The 22,617-nt window shown below is 38.0% G+C and overlaps 1 protein-coding gene across 2 annotated transcripts in view; it reads left to right on the top strand.

The window, feature by feature from the left end:
- Positions 1 to 20,670, top strand: part of EML4 (EMAP like 4) — a 159,966-nt gene extending 139,296 nt beyond the window's left edge. For both annotated transcript variants that reach the window (XM_062571892.1, XM_062571893.1), the window contains 6 exons: positions 5,903 to 5,991; positions 7,040 to 7,137; positions 11,840 to 11,927; positions 13,309 to 13,407; positions 17,275 to 17,405; positions 18,017 to 20,670. In XM_062571892.1, coding sequence (XP_062427876.1) covers positions 5,903 to 5,991; positions 7,040 to 7,137; positions 11,840 to 11,927; positions 13,309 to 13,407; positions 17,275 to 17,405; positions 18,017 to 18,481 — 970 coding nt within the window. In that variant the 3' untranslated portion in view covers positions 18,482 to 20,670. The remainder of the gene's footprint in view (positions 1 to 5,902; positions 5,992 to 7,039; positions 7,138 to 11,839; positions 11,928 to 13,308; positions 13,408 to 17,274; positions 17,406 to 18,016) is intronic.
- The last annotated feature ends 1,947 nt before the right edge of the window (positions 20,671 to 22,617 follow it).

The following is a 22,617-nucleotide window of genomic DNA, read 5'->3' on the forward strand; positions in this document are numbered from 1 at the left end:
AAAGTAATACATAGTGCACGTAAGAAAATTCCTGAGTTTTTTTGTTTAATTTGTCTTCTGGGGGGATTTTTTATGGTTTTTAGGCATGCAGTTAGATATTTGAAGTTTGTTTTTTAAAAACTGCTGAGCATATACAACACATGACTTGACTTTCCTGGGGAAAAAAAATAATAAAAGTTAAATGCTTTTCAAGGATTTTCTTTCTCCAGGATGAAGATCTAGTCTGCAATAACTTCACTAGGTACAAGTTCAGACTAGAAAACCTAGTGTATCTTCCTAAGAAAAAATCTAACTGAGCTCTTGTACATTTGGATTCCCCTTTTGCCTTTCCTTTTCTTAATGTCTTTCTAATTACACTGTTAAATTGAACCAGTGTTTCTACCTTTGTTAAACAGAGCAGAAAGTGTTAGCTTAGTACTATCTGAGAAAGAGAAAAGATGTTGTCTGAGAGTTTTTAGGCATTTCTGAAATTACATCAAAATACAATCAGGCCGTAGGGAGCAGTTGAAGCATTCAGTCTGGAGTTTGCTTTTGACTGATTTTATTTTTTACATATGTGTGTGTGTGTGTATATATATATATATAAAATATATACATATGTATAATCAGATATATATAATCTTTTTCCCTCCCAGAGAGTTTACATTACTTTTTCAATTCAGTATATTTCAATTTAAATTCAGATTTTTAAATTACTTGAGGGCAGCCCCTTTATATGATATTGGATATGTTTATAATGATGGTCTTATTATTTTCTTCCATTGTTTCTTTTGGAATGAAGCATTTATTTCCATTATTATATATTATTGCATTCTGATATTGCGTGATTCAATGGTAAGTTTGATATACACAAATGAAACTGAATTGAAATGAGGTCTGTTAAGTGTGCAAGTGGATGAGAAATAAATGGAATTGTGAAACAAGATAAACAGAGCAGTTTTAGATTTACTGACTAACCGACGATATGTGGTGCTTTCCATGCCAGATAAACCAGTCTTAGGGAGTTATTTCCTGGAGGAATGAGATTTGCATGATATATCTGGATTACTGTAAGAGAGGAAAAAAATCTCTCAAGCCTTAACTATATAATAACTTACTTGATTCATACCCCAAGACTCGTAAAGCAAATATTAAAAGGTTCCAATCTGTTTAGAATTCAGTACACCAAAACCTTGGATGTGTAATATTTATTGCAGTTCTAGTGCCACGTTGCTTCCAGCACAGAGGTCAGTAAGACGGGGATAAGGAACGGGGCGTTGACGAGGCTGGGTGTGGGGGTTAACGTTCTGACAGAAAGCTGAATTTTCTGCCTCTCTTTCCATTCACTGTTGTTTCACTGTAGTGTATTTTTATCGGAGCTGACATGCCATGTTTCTGGAGTGTATTTTATGTACCACTTACCATGATGTGTATTTCAGTATCATTTGTATTTTTAGGCTTTCCTCCAGACGGTCTGCTGTGTGTTTTGTTACCAGTTGAAAGAACAGGGAGGGCTAGCAATCACATATCCTACCAGAAAATTGAGTTTTTTCAAGGTACTGTACAGGTTATTGTGCCATGCTGCCAGTGGTGGTATTTGCAAGGAAGCGGATCTTCCTGTGACTAATCATGTAGAGCATTTTGAGTGCTGTTGATATAAGTGCTCAAAAGCACTGCAGAAAAAAAGACTGATAAGCTTCTTGCAAAAGTCACCAACACTAATAAGAAAAGGGAAGGCTGGCAGGCAAGAGCAGCTGAGCCAATCCCCCGAGGAGGTGAATCAGTCAACAGAGCTTTTCAGACTTGCACCAGTTCTGCATCTTTTCTGGTGTAAAGGTGAAGAAGCCTTAAACAACCTGCACTCTGACCAGCACCTTGCAGGCTCAATATTCAGTATTACCTGAACAATGTTGTAGCAATTGCAAGCATTAGTGCAAGAATATGTTACTACTCTGGAATACTCCATTTCCCTAGTGCTCTCATCAGGAAAAAATTGTGTATTCACAGATGTAAGTTATCAGTAACTGACCATGTTGTGGATCACAATTTGTTTTCCCAAAGAGTTTTTTACGGATTTTTTTTTTCTCTCTAAATAAATAATTTCTTTTTTAAGTAGAAAGGTTATTTAAAATAAAAAATGCTGAAAATACTGGAGGAGTGAGAAGATAGAAAACAGAGGTTAAAATCACAAAAATTATACATTGCTTATATTAACTCAGAAACCCATTAAGCACATTATCTTCAGTAACAACTAGGAGAAAATCATAAAAAGCGAAAGCTTTTTTACAGCTGGGGTATCATTCACGTGTTTTTTTCATCTCATCTGCAAGTCAGAAGTATAAGAGTTCGCTTGGCAGCCAAGGCTTTGTGTTTCATGGCCCAGCAGAACTTTTGCAGGGTCGGCGCCATTTCCTTGTTGCATACATTCATTTTGGGAGCAAGATCCTCTCAAGAGCTGCAGTCCAAGGTGGAACCAGCTGTTCGTAATAAAGGCCTCCATGCGGCGCACCGCTCAACTGCTGCATCCACCAGACTGGAAACACATTTCATGGAGACAGGCTTTCTTGCTGGCAATTCCTGTTTGTCACAGCGCTGGGAAACCTTAGGCAACTGAAGAGAGCGTGTCCAATTAAGGCTTGAGGAAGCGTCAAGAAACAGCTGAACTAAATGTGACCAGCACTTTCTTTCTAAAGTAATAACAAAATTGTCATGTTGCACTGGTTGCTTCTGCAGTTGGCTAAGTTTGCTCCCAGGGTTGTATCTCTTCTCCAGATCTTTTTCTGGACAAGAGGGACAAATGTCACAAACTACTTAACCTCTTACACCAAGCACTTCAAAGTGTGCTCTAAGAGCAGCGGGAGTTTTATATTGTGTTTGATATTGTGCAGTACCACCTCTGGGCTGGTGGTAAAGTGGATTGTTTTTTGTAGTTTTTCCAGTTGTGTTTTAGGCTTTTGATATTTTACATTTCCAGTCATAAACATTAACTGGAGCATTGCCTACTTTATGGCAGTGGCAGGAACAGTGAAAAGCATTCAGGAAACCAACTCAAAGCATCAGAAAATTTTTTGAAGTTTTGCGCCAAAGCAAAGAGAAATATATCCCTGTCTCAGCTGCCTCCTTGTATCTTGTGCATTTCCAGCGTGTCGTGGTCTGGCTCTCCCAAAGGCTGCCTGTGCGGCTGCCCTCGCCAGGGCTTGGAGAAGGCAGTCATCGTTGCTGATGCACTCAGTTTTATCTCGAGATAGCACGTCCTACTGCCCAAAAGAAACAAATAGGCATCATGCACCGCCATCTTGGCAAATAAATAGATTTTACAGTATAGTGCCGACTTTTTTTGGTGAAATAGAAGGTTTTCCTCACTCTGGTGCTGCTGCTCAGGCACGTGAGGTCCATCGCTGGCCTGGACTGCAGCGGTGAGGAGCGCTGCTGGCTCTGCTAGATCAGAAAAACATAAAAAAGGAATGGTGCAGTAGTGCATTGGCTTTCAGAGCAGCTTCTCATGTTTCTTAAAAAAAAAAAAAAAAAAAAAAAAAAAAAGGAAAGAAAGAAAAAGACTCACTGGGTGGTGACTGTGCTTTCTTTGTTTCCATTGCCGTTCCATCAGGATGCGCTTTGAGAGCAGTTCTGCTGCTGTGATGGAGTAATGGTTTTCTTTCAGTGGTAGAAAAGCAGTGTAGTTTCCGTCTCTTCTCTCTTCCCTTCTGCCCCTGCCCACACTTACTTTGTAAGCATCTGCACCCCTACCTGCCCTATCAGACAGAAAATAAAGTAATATTTTATTGAAACATTTGGCAAAAACAAGCAGCCAGGAACTGGATAACTAAGTAGCAGAATAGCCATTTGTATTTTCTAATGCATTCAGATAACCTACAAAGTTTCAGTGTGTAGACTGGAAGTAATCAAGGGTCCGCTTCTTGGATTGCAGTGCAGGAATACTGAGCATGCTTTCTGTTGCTGTCCAGTGAAAACATATTAGCTGTTTTCCACTGATTCCACCTGTCTTGCACACAGGTTATTGAGCAGTCAGTGGCATGTTGAGCTGAGGAGGGTTTTGTGTATATTGTTTAATTTATTTCTTTCATGTGGTTCTCTAACCATAAATTGGTTTTAAGCCGTTGGGACCAGGCCATTTTCCAGATATCTGGCTTTCAGATCTGGGATCAGTGAGAGCGAGGATCTCTGTTCCCTCTCTAGAGCTCAGCTATGTGTATTGTTGTTCCTGGAGTTCATTTAACTTGTTTTGGAATAGATGGTCTTAGTTTTAGCAATATACTTTACTTGTTCCGTAGAGTTGGGATATTAGATATTTGTGTTGCGCAGTGGGTGGAAATGGCTTACTCATTTCCACAGTATGTGAATTCATTATTTGCCATCAGATACAGAATCCTAGTCTTAGAACATAGCCACAGTTGCGAGAGCAGAGCTTCAAACTGAAGAAATGAAATTCTGAGGGTGGCTTTAATGAGTTTAGCCATGTCAACATCTTGTACATGATACACATTTTTTTATACTAAATTTTCATTTTCTGTGTTTTGCTAATGTTTATTCTATGGATGGGAATTAAGATGGGCATCAAAACCATTGCAAAAGGATCAGAGTCTGCTGATCTTGCTTGATCTGCTGTCAGGGCCCATCTCAGTGTATTGAGCTTTTTGTGCTGTGCTACGTGTGCCCTTAGAGTTGAGTGTTTGCTATGGGCTCACAGCACATGATAGCTTTTGGAGGACTGGAGTTAGCTGAAGAGCTAAGAGACTGGAGAGCTGGAGACTGGAGAGCTAGAAATTGGGAATCTGAGTGCCTTTATCCTACAACATCTCTTGAGCTCTCTGAGTGGAATTGAAATCCTGCATGCTCAATACTGGGCTAGACACTAATTTACTCTCCATATTCTGAGTCTGTCTACCTTCAAACCAAGAGTCTGATGTTTCTAAACTAAACAGAGACCCTTTTCCTCTGTTCGTGTAAGAGTTGCGCTTGTTGCTTTCTGTCTGTGTTAATTGTGCAAATGTGAATTGCTACTGCATTACTTTGTGCTGGAGCTGCCCAAATTACTGTTAAAAAATAGTGTGTCCTTTAGGTGGTGTTTTGTCTTTTGGGTTTTGTTATTTCAGATCATTTCTGCAGGTTTATAATAAAAATTCTCAAATGGATTTCTTATTCCTTATTATTTTTAACAACTCCAAACTAGAAAAAAAAATTTACTCTATAAATCATTCATATCCTGCCGCAGCAGTTTTGTATAACCACTCTTGATTCATAACTAATATTGCAGCACAGAAATTATTGATGTATGCAGTTAATTACCTTAGTTATATAAATCGTCCAAGCAGAAAATAGAAAAAACATTAGGTGACGCAGTCAAATTTCAATAAATGGTTGTTCCATCTTACTTTGAGAATATTATTCATAGAAATGGAAAGGATTGACGAAAATACCAAATAAGAATAGACTTTGTGTTTTAAAATGAGTACGGAAACACTTTCCACTGCTTCCTACTCCCACTATTTTTTTTCAACTTTGCTTCATATAAATGGAAAGATTAGCTTATAAATCAAAGCTGTTTTTTCAAAATAAGATAGAACTTGTAGACTCAAACTTCAACTGAAGCCTTAAGTCTGCAGAATAATAAGTCACAGTCATGTTAGCTATTTCGTGGTGTGTTTAGCATCCAGTGGACATTTTGTTGTTCAGTGTTAAAGAATATTAAAAAAAATTTATAGGATTCCTGTCTATTCTTCACTGAAACTTGTATCACTTTGTAAACTAAGAAAGTAATGTATTAAAGAGATGTTCACCCTTGAAAAGCTAGCATGAGAATAAGAAGGAAGGCAATGATTATTGCTCTTTTTCTTGCCTTTTTTTTTTTTTTTTTTGGTTGTTTGTTTAGTGGAAATGGTACTCATTGGAATTCTCTTTCTAGGTGGTTTGTTTTGGATGCAGAAACGAGGGATCTGGTTTCAATACACACTGATGGCAATGAACAGCTCTCAGTGATGCGCTACTCAGTAGGTGGGCAGACTTCTTGTACATTCAGAATAATTTTATGTTTTAATTTCTGATAAATATTTTCTGTTAAGCTGTATTTACCCATGCCAAATTACTGCCAGTCAGTAGTAAAGTCAGAGCTTTGAAAATTTTGGTTTAATATCATGAATATCTAACTGATTATTTTGTTACAGATTTGTGTATGCTTAATCTTAATTTTTTAACTGCAAATGTTAGTCACCTATCTCAGCCTTTCCCTTATGTTGATCTATGCTGTTAAAACAAACGTTATCTCTGCTCCCCGAAAAAGTAATAATTCTCAACTAACTAGTTGGCAAGTTAACAGAGAAGGGAGAGCTATTATTTTCCAATTTACCCAGATATTCCTTATATAGCTTTCAGTAATACAGGCCAGAATTGAGTCTCCTCTGTCAGACATGACAAATCCTCAAAGGCTGAGTCCTTACTGGTAAAACTCAATGGAAGAAGAATCCCATAAATTTGTTTTTTATTTGCTTTTGGATGAAACATCATGTCAGTGGGCAAAACATTACTCTGCTACTGCCACATCTGCTCATGGTTCAAGGCAACTCTGGACCATGAACCTTTTAGAGACAATGAGGGTTAGAAAACTGCTACTAATGTCTAATGCTCCACTTACTGTTGTTTAGATCTTATTTAGCATTGGTTTATATACAGTCCTTTAAAAAAAAAAATCTAACTAGAGAGTAAATGCTGCGCTGCTTTTTTGTAATTCAGAAAGCTCAGGTCTGCCTGCCTGCTGTCAAATGTGCCCAGAAATCTAGGGCAGTATGAGGATTTGTGATCCACTACCCTGTCCACTTGCTTAAAATGAGTAAGGGTAAAAGAACTTGCCCGAAAAGCATACCCACAAAATAAAAAGATAAAAACTGGAAAAAAACATACTGTAATCAGCTATGTATCCTTAAATACAGTTCATGAGCAATAGCTTAATTGAAATTATTACTTTAGTGATAAATCTGAAATCATTACATTTTAGAAAACAAATATTCTGTTAATATATATCAAATATTTTGATCTTGTATTATAGATGGCACCTTACTTGCCGTTGGATCCCATGACAACTTTATTTACCTCTACGTAGTAACAGAAAATGGAAGAAAATATAGCAGATATGGAAAATGCACTGTAAGTTTTGGAGAAAAAATAATCAGCAATTTCAGCATTTTAATTATATGCACACTAAGATTTTAAGCAGGTGGAGCAAAAAGAAAATCTTTTTCTCTCTCTCTAGGTTGATGCTTTCCATTTTTAGTCTGGTTAGACCTGCTGCGATTTTCTTCCTCTACCCCTGCCCCACCCTCACCAAGGGATTTAGTAGATTTTTAACTTCAGGCTGATTGGTTTCAGAACTGCTGGTTGTTAGATGAACCCTTTTTGCATCAAATATGAATGATTTCTCAAACTTTTTCTTTGAAATAGGAAATCAGCAATAAGATGCAGAAGACATTGTGTATCTATATGCTGAAAATCTTTCTGGGAAAATACTGCAGTTATTTGGGGATTATTTTCCCTCTATTGATAAGTACTTTTTGGACCAGTGTAATGCTGATGGTGGGATTTTATTAAGAGATATAATTTTGGAGGTTGCAAATATGCACTATTTTAAGCTGCAGTTATTATTAAATATTTGGGACTAGGGAGTATGTTACCTTTCAAGAACGAATTTCTAGCCCATTGTAAATAAAAGCAACTGTACCACAAGTAGCAGAGTTTAGATTAGTGCTTATATTTGTAGGAGGTTTCTCCAGTGTTAAAAATAACAATTTCAAGAAATGACATACTTTTTCTATTTTGCTTAACGTTGTCTAATATCCTGGCATAAACTTCAGCTGTCTCTCTTGGTTTCACATAGAGAGCATCTGAGCCTCAGTGGAATTTTGCAAGTGATATAAAAACAGATTCGTATTTCAAATATGAATTTTTAAAGGATGCATGCCCTGCTTGAAACACTTTTAATGTATTTGTAACCAATTGCATTTCTTTAAAATAATAAGAACACTTCTCAAATTGCTTTGTTAATTTGAAAATACTGGGAAAGACCATTCTGGGAGCCTGAATTTTGCCCCCAGATGAGATTGTCTACTAGAGTTTCTCAGCCTTTGACAGTGGAGACTATTAAGGGAAAGTGAACGGGCATTAGGGAGCCCTTTAGTGATGCGCATGGTACCTTTGAGGGATTTCTGCTTGTCATGGGCGTTGAGCCGAGGAAAGATGCATGCACTGGGTTGTCCAGCCAGTGCTGTTTAAACTTGCAGCATGGGCCCAATCGCAACAGGCAACAAAAGCCCAGCAAAAGTGAGATTTGCTCCTATGCAGTGCGGGGTGGCCCCAGAGGAGAGCTGGCCCCCACAGCACTTGCTCCGCAAGCAACATGATCTCTGGTGAACGAGAATAGCCAGCACGAGTGGGAAGGGGAGGCTGCCATGACCAAGAGGAGACAGGTAGTGTTGGGGGGGTGGGGGAAAGGGTGGCCTCACGTGAGCCCTGGTGGGAAGGGGGCAGTGAGGGAGAGGAAATGGGCTTCAACTGCAGTGACTGGAAGAAGCCCAAGTGATGGGCTTTGCTGCATCACTGACTATCCCGCCATGCCGTGCTTAGCTGAGCCAGGGCTGGTGGCCTTGGAGCTGCTGCATTGGCTCTGGCTCGCCTTCCTCCTTCGCCTCCGTCCATGGGCTTGGCCTGTTGAACCAGCAGGCAGGAGGCAGCCGGTTGTTTTGGTGGCACCGAGGTCAGCAGATAGCCTGGTGATCACCAAGTGAACATGGCGTGAGAAATCAGGTCTGCCCAGGGAGCCCAGTCCGAGAGCCAAGACGAATTTAATATTCAACTTACCCTACTTTAAAGGTCTGCGTGAGCTCTTTCAAGATGTATGAGATCATTTTTTTCCATATAGTGTACCTATTCTGTTCAGGAGATAGTAAGTTATAATTTAAACCAGCACTGATTGATGTGTTGACCACGATGCCCCTACTTTGTTCTCTGTTCTTATCAGAACAGAGGGAGCCGTTAAAAGCAGAACAAATTAAGAACTGTTTCTCCTGAGCAGTATGCAGAAATGCAGTTTGTTTGCAGTTGATACCACCTTATTTACACAATAAATGTGTAATAATAAGTGATCTCATAATTCCAAAGCTACTAGCAGGTAGGAAGAGTAATCAGTAACCAGTTTTCAGTGTACGGAGTATGAAGAATCTGCACTGAAACAAAAGATGTCATCCCACTGTAATGTGTTTCTCTCCTTCCTTGTCCTTTTCTTCCTCATGCATCCCAGGCATTTCGAAGTATTTAGCTTCTATTTAGACATCTGTCTGTCTGTCTGTTCCCCCCTTCTTGGTAGTGGGAAAAGAGTTCATAAAGGGATGGGGGAAATGAATGTTGTTATACTCGGGCAGAAGGGTTAGGGCTTCAAAGCGGAATCTTTTTTTTTTTTTTTTTTTTTTTTTAATGTGAGTGATTGCATGAGGAAGCCAAAATTAGCAACCGGGTTTCTCTCTGAGCTGAGCTTCTTTGACCCTTTCAGCTTGTGCAGAATGCAGCAGCGTATTAATTTGCTGGACTGAGTGAGACTGGCGATCGAGTTTCACACACCCGGTATTCCTCTGTGCTGGCTGCCAGCACGCTTGTGGGCTGATACTAGCTTGATATTAAGCAGGGAGACACCTTGGTATGTTTGAGACCTTGAGCTCTTTCTGGTCAGGTGTTTGTGCTCTGGCACCGTGTCCTTTTGGCATTCTTGAGTCATTCAGTAGCCCAGCGAGTGACCTCCAAGTAGTATGACTAAGTCCTTCTGGTAGTCAACTTCTAGTTATTTCCTGCAGCTTGAAAACATTACTTTAATCCTTGTAGAAATATTTTATTTACTAGACTAGCATTAGCTTGGATATAAGCTGATTGCTATTACTATGTGTAGATAACTTTTCAGTCATGTTCAAGTTTTCTGTTGCATGAAGTAGGCTGTCTTCTAAGCCTGTTTCTGTGATGAGTGATGGTGTTGGTTGTGATCAGAAGGAATTTCCAATTAGCTGAAACAACCATTTTGACTCGTGCAGCTGTTTTGAGGGCTTCAGATATGCAGACAGCAATCTGAAGGTATGGGCTAAGTTATGAACTTCCAGTGTGTCAGCAGCTCTGGGGTAACTGGCCCTGGTTGTGTTTGCTTTACACCACCGAGATACCTGCTAGCAAAAGAGAAGCAAGGGCTGTGCATCTACTGAGCTTGCTATGGGATAAAAGCTATACTATCAGGCTAAACCTGAAATAATCAGTGTGCCCATCCCATAAGCTGTGGACATTTCGACCTTTTACCACTTAAGTCTGAAACGGATAAACATTACCAATGAAGGAGATGGTTTCCATTTAGTCAGATAGTTTTAACAACCAGTGATAACATGAGTAATTATGTTCATTGTATATAAAGGTACACAGAAGGAAAGAATAAAATGTTGCTTTATCTGTGGTAGCTACCGAAGAAAGATTTTAATAGGAAATAAGATTGTGCTATTTAAAATATTAAGTCGCTGTTATGTTCCGATTCATCATCTAGTGATCGCTTGCTTGAAGAGATTTTCCAGCATGGAGCCCCCTGGCCAATCACTTTGTTCACTCCCCACCGCCCCTAGGAATTTTAACAGCTGCCAAATGTCTGGCAGGATTTCGTAAATGACTGACCAATTCTTTTCCATGTTGGAGTTAGCTTGCAAATTTTCAGGCTTGGAAAATAAGAAAAAAAATCCTCGCCAATCCTACGTTCTCTCTTTTTTTTTTTTTTTTTTAAATACCAATTTTGCACGTTAATATCATATATCCTGCCCTTGACTGCAAAGTAGGTATGTCAGTATGCAGTTCCTCTGCTAGAGGCAGAAAATAATACTTAAGAAAAATAAATCTTAAGTATTATATTTTTCCCCCTCTAAGTGTTTCTGAAATCCCTTGCAAAAGGCACAGTGACAAAGGAATAGAGATGACTCTATTTATACATTTAATTCTGAAGGCAAACAGCCTCTCTTGCAGTTGGCTGTCAAGAAGTCGGTGGTGAGTAGTGTGGCTGCTGGAAGGCACTTTGCAGGAGGCCCAGGATGGCCCGTGCTCCAGCACGGTCCAGTGTGACCCAGGCAGGGCTGAGGGATCCGGCATGGCTCTGAAGACCCTGCCTTCGTAAGAGGTGCCAGGAGGGGAAAGGAGATGAACTGGCAGCTGTCAGTCACGAGGATGGCATCCAAAGATGCCCAGCAGAATGATTAGAAAGCAAAAAAAATGGACAATCTTATTAGGGAGGGTGGAGCGGTAAGAAGACATGGGAGATTGGATGAGAGAAAAAAGAGTGAAACAGAAGTCATGTTTACTCACTTCCTATTCCCCATTCTATGGATGAATAACTTACTCATTTTACAAAATTACAGCTTCCCTAGAGGCTTTCAGATCATTCTTATTATTTGTACTATGCTTATCAAACAAACAAACAAAAAAAAATCATGCATGGGAAAAGCACTCTAAACAGATGCATTTAGCTTCTCCCCAAATATAGTAGGAAAGTAGCTGCTTAGGACTCAGTGTGCTAGTGATGGTGATAAATATGCAAGTAGGCCAAAAAGTTTTTGTTATTACAGTGATGACCTTGCGTGTGTAGGTAAAACCCCCTGTAGCTGGCTTTAACGTGTGTGGTGGAGGGCGCATAGCAGGGGCTTTTGGAAAGCTTTTGAGAGTATCCTTGAGCACAAGGAAAGCGCTCAAGGGGTAGAGGGGGATACTTTTTTAAATGTTAGTTGTCGCATTTGTGGGCACAACTTCTGTTTCTGTTTCACATTGGTGTTGTTGCATTCTTCTTTAGGGACATTCCAGCTATATTACACACCTTGACTGGTCCCCAGACAACAAGTATATAATGTCAAACTCAGGAGACTATGAAATATTATACTGTAAGTATAAAATTAAATATACTGGAAACAGAAATATGTATTGGCTGTCAGAACATAGAGAAGAATGAGTTTGATCAAGACTGCACAAAATGCTTACTGACAAAGGAACTAATTTGAACGTTTATAACTTCATATCTTGATGTTCCTCAGAGCTGTGTATTACCTAACGGCAATGCCAAATATAGCTTACTCCTCTGCAAGGTCATAAATCAGGTTAACAGCTTAGAATTTACAGAAGTGGCATTAGGTTTTGATCTTAGCCTGAAAGTTTTGTAGATTGAAAATAATACATACAGTTGTCTAATTAGTGCCAGTTATTTTAGGTTAATAAATAAAATAAAATAAAACCAGTTATTTTAGGGGAATAAAACCAGTGAGTCTGTACCACTATAATTTTTGTTTTATGTGTGTGCTTATTTTAACTTTATCATAGCTGTTAGTGTTGAAAACTGAGCAAAGAGTACTTCTATTTGTATAAGTTAATGATAATAATATTTTCATGTTTGTTTGCCTTTTTTAATGTACTCAAATATGAATTTAACTGTAATATGTATTATTTCTATCACAAATTCAATTTCCGTAGTGTAAATCAGCGTATTTTTAAACTATTAATGTAGTCTTCCTATGGTTTTAACTGGAACAAAAGGGTTGTAGGTTCTGGTCCTGTACAGGCAAGAGGAGCCAGTGATAATGAGTGGTTTAATATATCTGGCACTTTAACATGTCCTTTCTGCCTGATTGCAACTTACATTTCCACTCTGGATAGTTCAGTATTTGGATCTGCCAAAAGAAAATGTGGGTGACCATAATTGTCTATGCAGAGAAGCAAAGAGCTGTGACCCAGTAGTTCTTGACTGGTGTATAGAAAGATGGACGTTCTCTGGGGAAATAATCATTCCTGTCCTGGTTAGAAGTGGAAAAGCAGTTTAAAGCTTCTGTGGCAATGGTTTCTCACTGTTCTTAAAAGCAGAGCTTCCTGAATGCTTGATTAAATTTTGGCCTGTTGATGGAGATGATAAGAAGGATAAATTCTGCTATTATAGGACCTATTAAAACATTTTGTAGAACAGGTAGGAGGGGAACAAACTACAGTGAAGTGTTTTTGAGGTGTGCTGAAACAGTGTACTGAGGTACGCTGTGGAAAGGGAAATGAAACATAAATGTGGCTCTTAGATACCAAGTGAAAGTTCAAATATTTGGAATTTGATAAAGGACATACAGTATAACATAGTGCTGGCCTATCTTTGCCTCTACAATGTGATTCTAGAATTATGCATTTGTTACTGTCTCCATTAGCCATACCATCATTAAAGAGCGTGTGTTTAAATCTAAAATTCTATGCCGTAACTTGTCGTTGACTTTTTTTTTTTTTTTTTTAAAGGGGACATTCCAAGCGGCTGTAAGCTAATCAGGAATCGTTCTGACTGTAAGGATATAGATTGGACGACATACACTTGCGTGCTAGGCTTTCAAGTGTTTGGTAAGCATCATTTCACTTGTTTTTAAACTACTCAGGCTGTCCTTTTGTTATTTATTTTGCTTCAATTTGTCATTAGAAATATACTGTTAATAATTAGTGATAATGGTGCTGAGATGTCCAACTGAGACTGAACACAGTATTTTTCTGTGATACAGAGCACTGGTTATGAGTATGCTCTGTAGACAATGTATACTTGATTTCTATTTAGTCTCAAGGATCAGGATTTGATTTTTCTGTTACTATTTTTAAGCTATCAGTTCTGGGAGCTTTGAACCAAAAAGCTGTTATTTTGAATTGCTCACATGGTATACACACATTCTGCTTGCTTCCTGGTTTCAGAAAAGGAGTAAATCTAGCAATTAGTAAAGATGTGAGAATAAGATATAGTTCATGACTTAAAAGCACAGCAGTACCTTGAGACCTGCAGCAAGCAGTGACAAATATACATTGCTTCTAAAGAATGAAAATGCTTCAAAGATTAAACATATTCTTTGCCTAGTGGTTTAGTAAAAAAAAAAAAAAAAAAAAAAAAAAAAAAAAAAAAATTACAAAGCCAACAGATGCAACTTTAATACTGCTATTTGAGACTGTGACCAAATAGTTCAAACTACTTTTGCCTAGAGCAGCTCTGTTGGCCTTAAATTAGGAATGCCTCTGTGAGGAGTTGAAAGGTATTGTTCAGTCTCTCGGTGCTGTAAACCAACTCATGTGAACTGGATGCCAAATGCTTCACTTTCACTGCCAATATCAGATGCCTTCCTTAGTTTTTCATATTGCTGGAAAAATCAAAAGCAGGTAGAAGTAAACCACTAAATTCTTCGGAGAGGTGAAGGTTAGATCTACAAGCCTTTTCTTCACAGCTACTAGAAGTTCAACTTTGAGTATCAGTTTATATACAGGGTGGAAGAAAATCTGAGTGCTTTGTGTAGCCTTTCACAACTTCTATCAGATTTTTAATGAGCAAGTAGTCTTAAAGGACTTGTGGTTGTTTTGGTACTAGCAGTGATGCTCTTGTATGGTGTTATTAATAGAGTAGAAGGCGGTTTAGGCTGTATAACCAAACCTACTTTCCTTTCTCCCTGGGTACCAAAGATCTGAGGCAGAGCAGGGAAAATAGTTAGGAACAGGGGAGGATGCTGACTCGTTGATTAGCTGTGTAAATATTTTTGAGTTGTCTGAAGTTTGTAGTAGGTAGAAGAAATGAGTTGGAACATGCTGTTTGTTTGAACTGAATACTGTCATTTGTTGTTTTGTTGAGAATACTGCCTCCTGAGTTAAATTGAGTTGTATATGTGCTTTTTTTATTCAGTCTGTCTTGGTGAAAATGAGAGGAGATAGCTCTTTCCTCCTAGTGTCTTGTGCATGTAAGGCCAGACTGATTAAGGACACTGATCTGTACTATTCGTTTCCTAACTTTCTGTGCTGCTGTGGAGCTAAGACCAAAATAATGAAGACTGTTAACATAAATGGCTTTTTCAAATGAGATATTAGAAGATTCAACAGAAAACAGAAAAAGTGAAAAAACAAGGCTGTGCTCCATGCTTATATAAGATCTTTGCCTTTGTGGTAATGAAAATATTTTTTAAAGCAAATGTACTGAACATATCTTCTGAAATAGCCTGGGATCTTAAGCCATTTAACATTTTATATCAAGTACTTGAAATCTACCTAAAATTTGAAGGTGGTAGAAGGTACGTTCCTCATAGGTACTGAAATTTTACCACTGTGTTTGGTAATAGAGCAGGTAGAATATGGGGAACAGCTTTCTGAATCTCTATGCTTTCTCAGAAATGTCCTTTATCCCTGATCTGAAGAGATTAGGTGTGGGAATGCAGAAATAATTCCATTTCTGTGTTCTTTTGGTCACTTACAAGGTGTTGACTGCGACAATCTCATCAGCTTTGATGTGAACATTTAGACCATTGATTTCTACCTTTAAGATCCATTGAATAGGAACTGTTGGTGACTTGAGACAGATTGAGAAAAGATGACTAGATATGAACAACTCCCATAATCACCATTCTGAGGCTTTCCAGCCTTTTTTTACTTTGTGTTTTAATCTGCTCTTCAGTGGATTTGTCTGTTGATGCTGTCCGCACTCCCTTCTGGATTAATATGTACTCTAACTACTCTGGATTAAATTTAATTAGTCTCAGCTGCTCTAAAAATCTTCAAAGTGCCAGAGGGACCTTGGAGTAAAGTAGATACAGCAGATAATATTATGTTATTTTTGGATAGAAGAGAATGTATTTCATCTAGAAAATATAAAAGTAAACTTCCCAGCCAAGACTCGTCGAGCTTTAATTTTATATTGTCTAGTGGTCTGACGCCCTTTACAGAATCTTAAAATTACAGCTCGGTCTTGAACAAAGTATTCTACTGTTAAATCAGACAGAGCAACTAAGTCAAACCAGAAGTTAACTATTACCCAAAGGGAGAAGAGTCAAGATTGACCCTTTGGCGAGCTGGCTCAGTGATCCAAACAAGCAGAGGGCTGCTCACTTGGCTATGCAAGAGAGACAGCTCAGTTTATGGGCTTGGGACTTTTGGGTGTGTATGTTTGCTTTTTCTACTAATTTTGCTCTGTAGATAGTGTGTCCATGGGGTCAGTCAGCAGACGAAAGGATAGAAATGCATGGGGGGGAGGTGAGGTTAGCACTGCTCCTTTTTGTAGTAAATATTTTTGTATTGACTTAGCAGTGTCATCAGTCTGTGCCCCAAGCACTTGAAGTCACGCCCTCGTTTACTGCACGTTTCCCACATCTTCCTCAGAGCAGATTATTTTGGGAGAGACTTACTTCTGGCTAGTAGAATTTATTAAAATTGAAGTATTTCTGTCATACCTAATAACAGAGCTATATTACTTTGTAATTCTTTGTTGGTGGTGGGTTTTAAATTCTTAAATACAAAATACTTGGACACATTAATGCCTTGTTTTCTCTTTGCTTACATCATACATTGAAAGCAAATCCTGCTGTTTTATGACAAAGGATTGTCTTACATTTTAGAACTGCAAAAAGAATTTGTGAACCCCAAAGATACAAAATAAGAGACTCAATCTTGACTCTTAAGCTTTCTAATCTTATATTAAAAAGAAGAGAAAATAGTGTAGCAGGTTATTCAAAAGAGTTTGAATTATTAAAAAGAAATATAGTGTAAATTAGCATCCTGTAACACCTGGCTTAGCTTTTGTTCAGTTTTTCTCTCAGATGTGAATCACAGGTTTTGTTACAGGAACCTTTAATGCCCTTATTTGTTGTTAAAACTACAGCCTTGTATTTATTCAGTTCTTCTCCTCCAGGCAATGTTGTTATTCTTTTGTCTAGACATATCAGCATCATGCTTCTCACTTAAAAGCATATTGAATTGTACTTAAGCACTTGACAGCACTTTTGTCTATGAAACGTGAACAGACTGGCTTTCTGTGCAAAGTATCATCAATCAATGGTCTCTTTCCAATCATGAAAATATTAAAAATTGCCCCGAATAAAAAAAAAATAAATAAATAAAAAAAAAATTCTCTACATACTGTACTGTATCTTGGCTTGTTCAGTGCTTCAGTATCAGATTTTTAAACATTTGTGCAAAGTAAGATGATGGAGATTTTGATTAGGAAACTTACCAAGTCTGAGAGGCTGTTCTGCCTGAAGTTTGGAGTTTTACTGGAGGGAGAGGCATTAGGCTAGCAAAAAATATGAAGCTCAATTCAACACCTTTTCAGTTTTCTGGTTGAATATTTTGTTTGCCTTTTATTATACTTGCCTTAAAAGGCTCTGGCTTTAAAGACTCTATTTTTGTTTATAGATTACTTTTTAATTTGTTTTTAAAACTACTGTCACTAAACATAACTATTCCATTCTCTCATAGGAGTTTGGCCTGAAGGATCGGATGGGACAGACATAAATGCCCTTGTCAGATCCCATAATCGAAAAGTGATAGCAGTTGCTGATGATTTTTGTAAGGTCCATCTCTTTCAGTATCCCTGTTCCAAGCCAAAGGTAAGTCTAGACCGGTCTAGTCGATGTGATTGTATACATTGCATGAAGTCTTCTGTGCCAGACATCTGCTTCCAGCCCAGTTATTTTGGAACCTTGCAGCCAAATGGTACATTTTTTCTCTGAGAACAAAGCTAGAGAAAAAGAGCATTGTTTCCTCGTGAAGTTTATATGGGGAAATATGAATCATATGTATATGTGTGTGTGTGTGTGTGTGTATATATATATATATACACACACATATATAGATAAATCTTAATCATACTATTATATATATATGTACACATATGTATTTGTGCATAAATACATGTATGTATGAAGTAGCAATAGTTATCCTTTATTTCTGAAGCAGAGATTTGACACTTTCTGTTGGCTGACCTTTGTATTAAGTCTTTCAGTTTTTGCATGAAGATCATTCTGAATTTGTCCCAAGTTATAAGCCTTAAGAAAGGAAGATATTTGAATGGAAAAAAATAAAATATAAATTGGTACTCCTGTGTGAACAAAGGGTTCTCTCGAATGGCTGAACAAAAATGTTAGTGGTTTGTTTAGATTTTGGTATGATGTGCTCTTCTAGTCAAGTGTATGATTTATTTTCCTGTTTATTTCAATAGGCCCCAAGTCACAAATACAGCGCTCACAGTAGTCATGTGACAAATGTCAGCTTTACCCATAGAGATGGTCACTTGATTTCAACTGGAGGGAAAGACACGAGTATTATTCAATGGAGACTTGTAGAGAAGGTAACTGTACCACAAAATGACATTGTAGTAGAAATTGGTGCAACCAAAGTGCCCATCCCTGCCAGTGAAAATGCTGTACAATCTCCTGCACCCCTCTCTCAGCCTTTTAATGAAATGAATCAAAATGAAAGTGTAACTGGCAGTTCTCCAGCTTCCTTGGAGAGCAACTTGGAGCAGTCTGCAGAGGCCAGTGAAGAGCAGAGTGAGGAGCAAAGCGACGGGAGCAGCCTGGATCCTGCGGAGCCAGGCTATGAAGAACCATCCAATGAGACAAGTGAGGAGCACAGTGAATCCACAGTCACTGAAGAGCAGCAGGATAACTCACCGGTGTCTTAACACTTACAACGTGGATGGCTTTTATTTCCCTTGGTGTGCATTACTTCATTAAAGGGTGAGGGTTCAAATAGGGAGAAGTAGCTGAGATTCATGACCACACCAGCTTTTGAGTTTCAGTGAGATTTTTAGTCTGACCTTCAGTTCAATATGTGGAACCATCTCAAGGGCCCAGCTTCATGGTTTGTGTCAAGATCTGGTCAAAGTTAGTAGTGGACATAATCATAGATTCATCTTAATTCTGAAATTGCAGTCAGGAAGGGGCATGAAATACATACTGGAAAAAAAGGTTGGCTCTAAGAATTAGCTGAAATAAACCACCTTAACCATATGAAAGTGTTTCCTGAAAGAACTAAAACCAAACAGAAGCACTGAGTGATTCCAGCTGAGTAGTAGTATGCTGTTTTTTTCCAGGTGTTAAAACAAACAAACAACCCAAAAAGCTATTTGTAGAGTTATTTTCCTTTATTTTTTCTTGATGAGAAAAAGAGAGGAAAAGCAATGTAATGGTGCCGCATGCATCAATGCCTTCTTGATCTAACACATATGCAATTTTCTAACACTACTAATTCCTAGTGGAATCTGGACACGCTCACAGTTGGTCTGCCCTGGGTGCTGCTATTTCTAAAGCAAATCCTTGAGTTGCAAGTTGTTATTGTCTCTTCAAAGAATTGCTTGCCTAGAGAGTCTTTACAGTGACCTTAATGTGAATGGCAGAGAATGCATGGCAAGAATGCAAAGTCAGATGTGCTCTAGAATTAAACTTTAAGCCTTCAAGCAGAACTTGCTCCATCCCTAGTGGGAGAAATAGAAATACAGTTAACTTAAATTATTAAATTGGTGCTTGGGATTAGTGTATTAAGTTGATTTTTTTTTAATTAGAGGTAACTCTGAGAATCATTAAACTTTTTTTTTCCTGACTCCTTTAGCAATTGTGATATAAGCATACAGTAATTTAGACAATGTTGTGATTTTCAGACTTGTTAATCTATCATTTTTGTGATTTCCTCCTCCCACCTTGAGTTGCTCTAAGCCATGCAGCTCTCATGTGGCTATACATGGCCAGTTACGGGATATCTTGGCATTTGTTATGCATTTGGAAAGTAATTTTTTTATGAAGTTTGTCAGATAGCTACAGTTTTTTCTTAAGTGCATACATTTCCTACTTTAAAAAGGTATAGATTTACTGACAGATATCCATTTCCTATGTACTTGTTTATATTTTGATTACATAGAATTTTCTTTTTTAACTTGCTGCATTGTGCTGATATTTTAGTTTTAGTTAGAATATCATGTTTAGAAACTTTGGATGAGTTCATAAGTCTTAATTATGCAAGCGTTTACGTGATTGTGCCATTCCAAAGTGCATCAAAACTGTCATTCCCTTACTAGTATCTTCTCAGGAGAAATGCTACAGATCAGGTATTTAGTCATCATTTGGAAAGATAAAAACTAATGGACTCCCAAAGGACATTTAGAACATTTATATATAAAATATATAAATATATATATATACACACATATATATATAAAATATCCTCTTGTTTACAACAGTTCCAGAAACCTCAAAGTAGTTCCCTTCTGATGAAGGGAGGTATGGATTCCAAGCAACCCATCTGTTTAAACTGTGCTCTGTACATAGTGTTTTACTGGAGGGCTCTAGTATGCCTGACTTGCAAATTTGCCAAATAATAGCAATGGAAGAAAAAGTTCAACTCATCAAAATACATGGTTCCAAATCAGGAATATGCTGTAGGTTTAGAAAACAATCCTAGTAAAGGAAAAAGGATTTTTAGAGCTAATGAGGCACAGAGCTCTCTCTGATTTTTATGAACTCCACGTAAGCAACACATTTCATTTGGAATATCTGTCACCTGGGGTTGCCATGTAAAGTGAGAGTTATAGTTGTGATATTCTTGTGTTTGTAGTTCAGAAGACTCTACTAATATGCAAAAAGCCTTACAGCTTTCAATTGCTGGCAACTACTGTTTAACAAATAATTAAATCTGTGATAATGGATGGAAATGGGTGGGATTATGTAACTGTAGATGTTTTAGAAAAATAATTGTGAATGAATTATGATTAAGAGTGTTTCATGTGAAGATGTTTGAGCCATTTCTATCTATCATGCATTCCTGTCTCAAGGCAGAAAATTTTGAAGATTAAAAGAATAAAATAATCAAAATAATAAACTGCAGTGTCTTTTTCGATATCTATGCTGCTTTTTTCCGTATACAAAGGGCATGTCATCTTAGTGTTCGCAGAGTGTAGAGGACTTTAGAAGAGGGAAAAAAAATCTCGTTAACTTGTGCTTTTTTGGTAACTCTAGACTTACGAAAAATAAGTTCGTTAAAATCATAAATAATTCTGGCACTCAGAAACAATATTCTTGATTATTGACTTTTTAAATGTTTTCTGACATCTTTCCCGTTGTTAGTTAATTACCTACTAGCATTATCATACTGTAGCTGATTGATGGGAACCATGGGGTTACAAATAGGTATTTGTCCTGATACATATTGCACCCCACCTTCCTGGGTTCTATCAGAAGCTGTCTGCTGGAAGACATACAAAAAGTGTGAGTATATTTTGGATATAACACCTTGAATTTCACAACATTTCTGCATTCTTAATGATCTCTGTCCAGTTGCAGATGCAGGAAGTTACAATATCCTTCAATTTCTTAATATATTCCGTGTGAAAAAAATCTCAGTCCTTTATGAAATTTTGAATCACCTCCATTGCTTGCAGCTGGTTTCTGTCCTTCACAAAAGGGAAGGGAGAGATGGAGAGGAAAAAGAAACTTTCAGAGTAGCCAAATACATTATGTTTATCCTCCCTTCCCCCCCCCCCCCCCCCCCAAAAAAAAAAAAAAAAAATGATGACATTGGACTGGAAATCAGTGTCTTCAAATTGTCCAGTTCTCTAACTGGAGTAACATGTAGATGTCTGAAAGTCATGCCATGCTGTTTCCAGAATGCCTGCAGCATCAAGCAGTGCTTTGCGCAGGGGATGGCTGTGCAGCAGAGCGGTCTAGGCTTTGCTCCATTACTGTCCACATTCAGCGTAAGGCTTTTGCAACCAGGTCTCCTGGGATGAAGGAGTTGAAGATAGAAGTCCCTCTTGAAGAGGAGGTAAGCTAGAAATCTGGTTTTTGTGAGCCTCCCTCACGGTGGATCTAGGATGTGGCTCCAAGTGCCCGTTTCTGTATTTGGGCAGTGTCTGCTGCTGGCTGAGGCAGCTGAAGTAATGGTATTCGTCCTGCGGAGCTGAAGTGCAGGGTGGAAGCGCCACTGAAGGCATCAAACTGAAACAACATCCTTTTTTATGTGATTGAAATTTCAGTTTCAATATCTGCATTAAATTGTTTTAGATTATGTAGTAAAATACTTGAATGTTGGGAAATGCTAAGCTTATGGATACATGTAATACCAATCCATATTGGGTGTATGTCATGCAAAGTGATACTAATCAGTTTTTATGCACAAAGAGCACTCTTCAGGGTATGACCACATACTTTTTTCTTCTTCTCCTTTCTCCTCTTTTTTTCCTCATAGGAGTTCCAGAATAAGAGAGGAAGAGGCTGGGATTAGGTGTGGATGGGTATTCATGAACCAAGCATTTCTTAGTTTTGGTTTTACTGTAGTTCTCATTATAAATAATAAGTGATAGTTTTTGCCTATGTTAAGTAGGCACAAGTAGTATGTTAAGCACATGTATGTTACATTTTAGCCTCTTATTTTTACTCTTCCTAAGAATACATAGATTCTGGTTTTAATTTTCTCCCTTGAAATTAAGTAAAAATCATATTTCCTTGTCTCATCAAATGCAACATACTGTTCAGTGTAGGCTCTATTCTATGCTTTGTTCTTCATCCCTGCAAGATTTGTTACACCCCCTTATATTTCTCTCAGTTCACTGGAGTATTTCAGTTGAATCAGGACACAAATGTCCTTGTGAAATTTAAGTTTGGCTGAGCCAAACAAAGAACAAATTCTCCCTTCTATTGCCTCATTCCAGTAAAATGTTGATTCCTGGCAGTGAAAGGATTAATATTGCACGAGATGGATTGTTCTTGCTTGCTTTCTGTGCAAGTCTGAGCCCATTGCCCCAATATATTTATTTTATGTACCAATAGT

Source organism: Rhea pennata, chromosome 3, assembly GCF_028389875.1.
Source record: "Rhea pennata isolate bPtePen1 chromosome 3, bPtePen1.pri, whole genome shotgun sequence".
Taxonomy (NCBI): domain Eukaryota; kingdom Metazoa; phylum Chordata; class Aves; order Rheiformes; family Rheidae; genus Rhea; species Rhea pennata.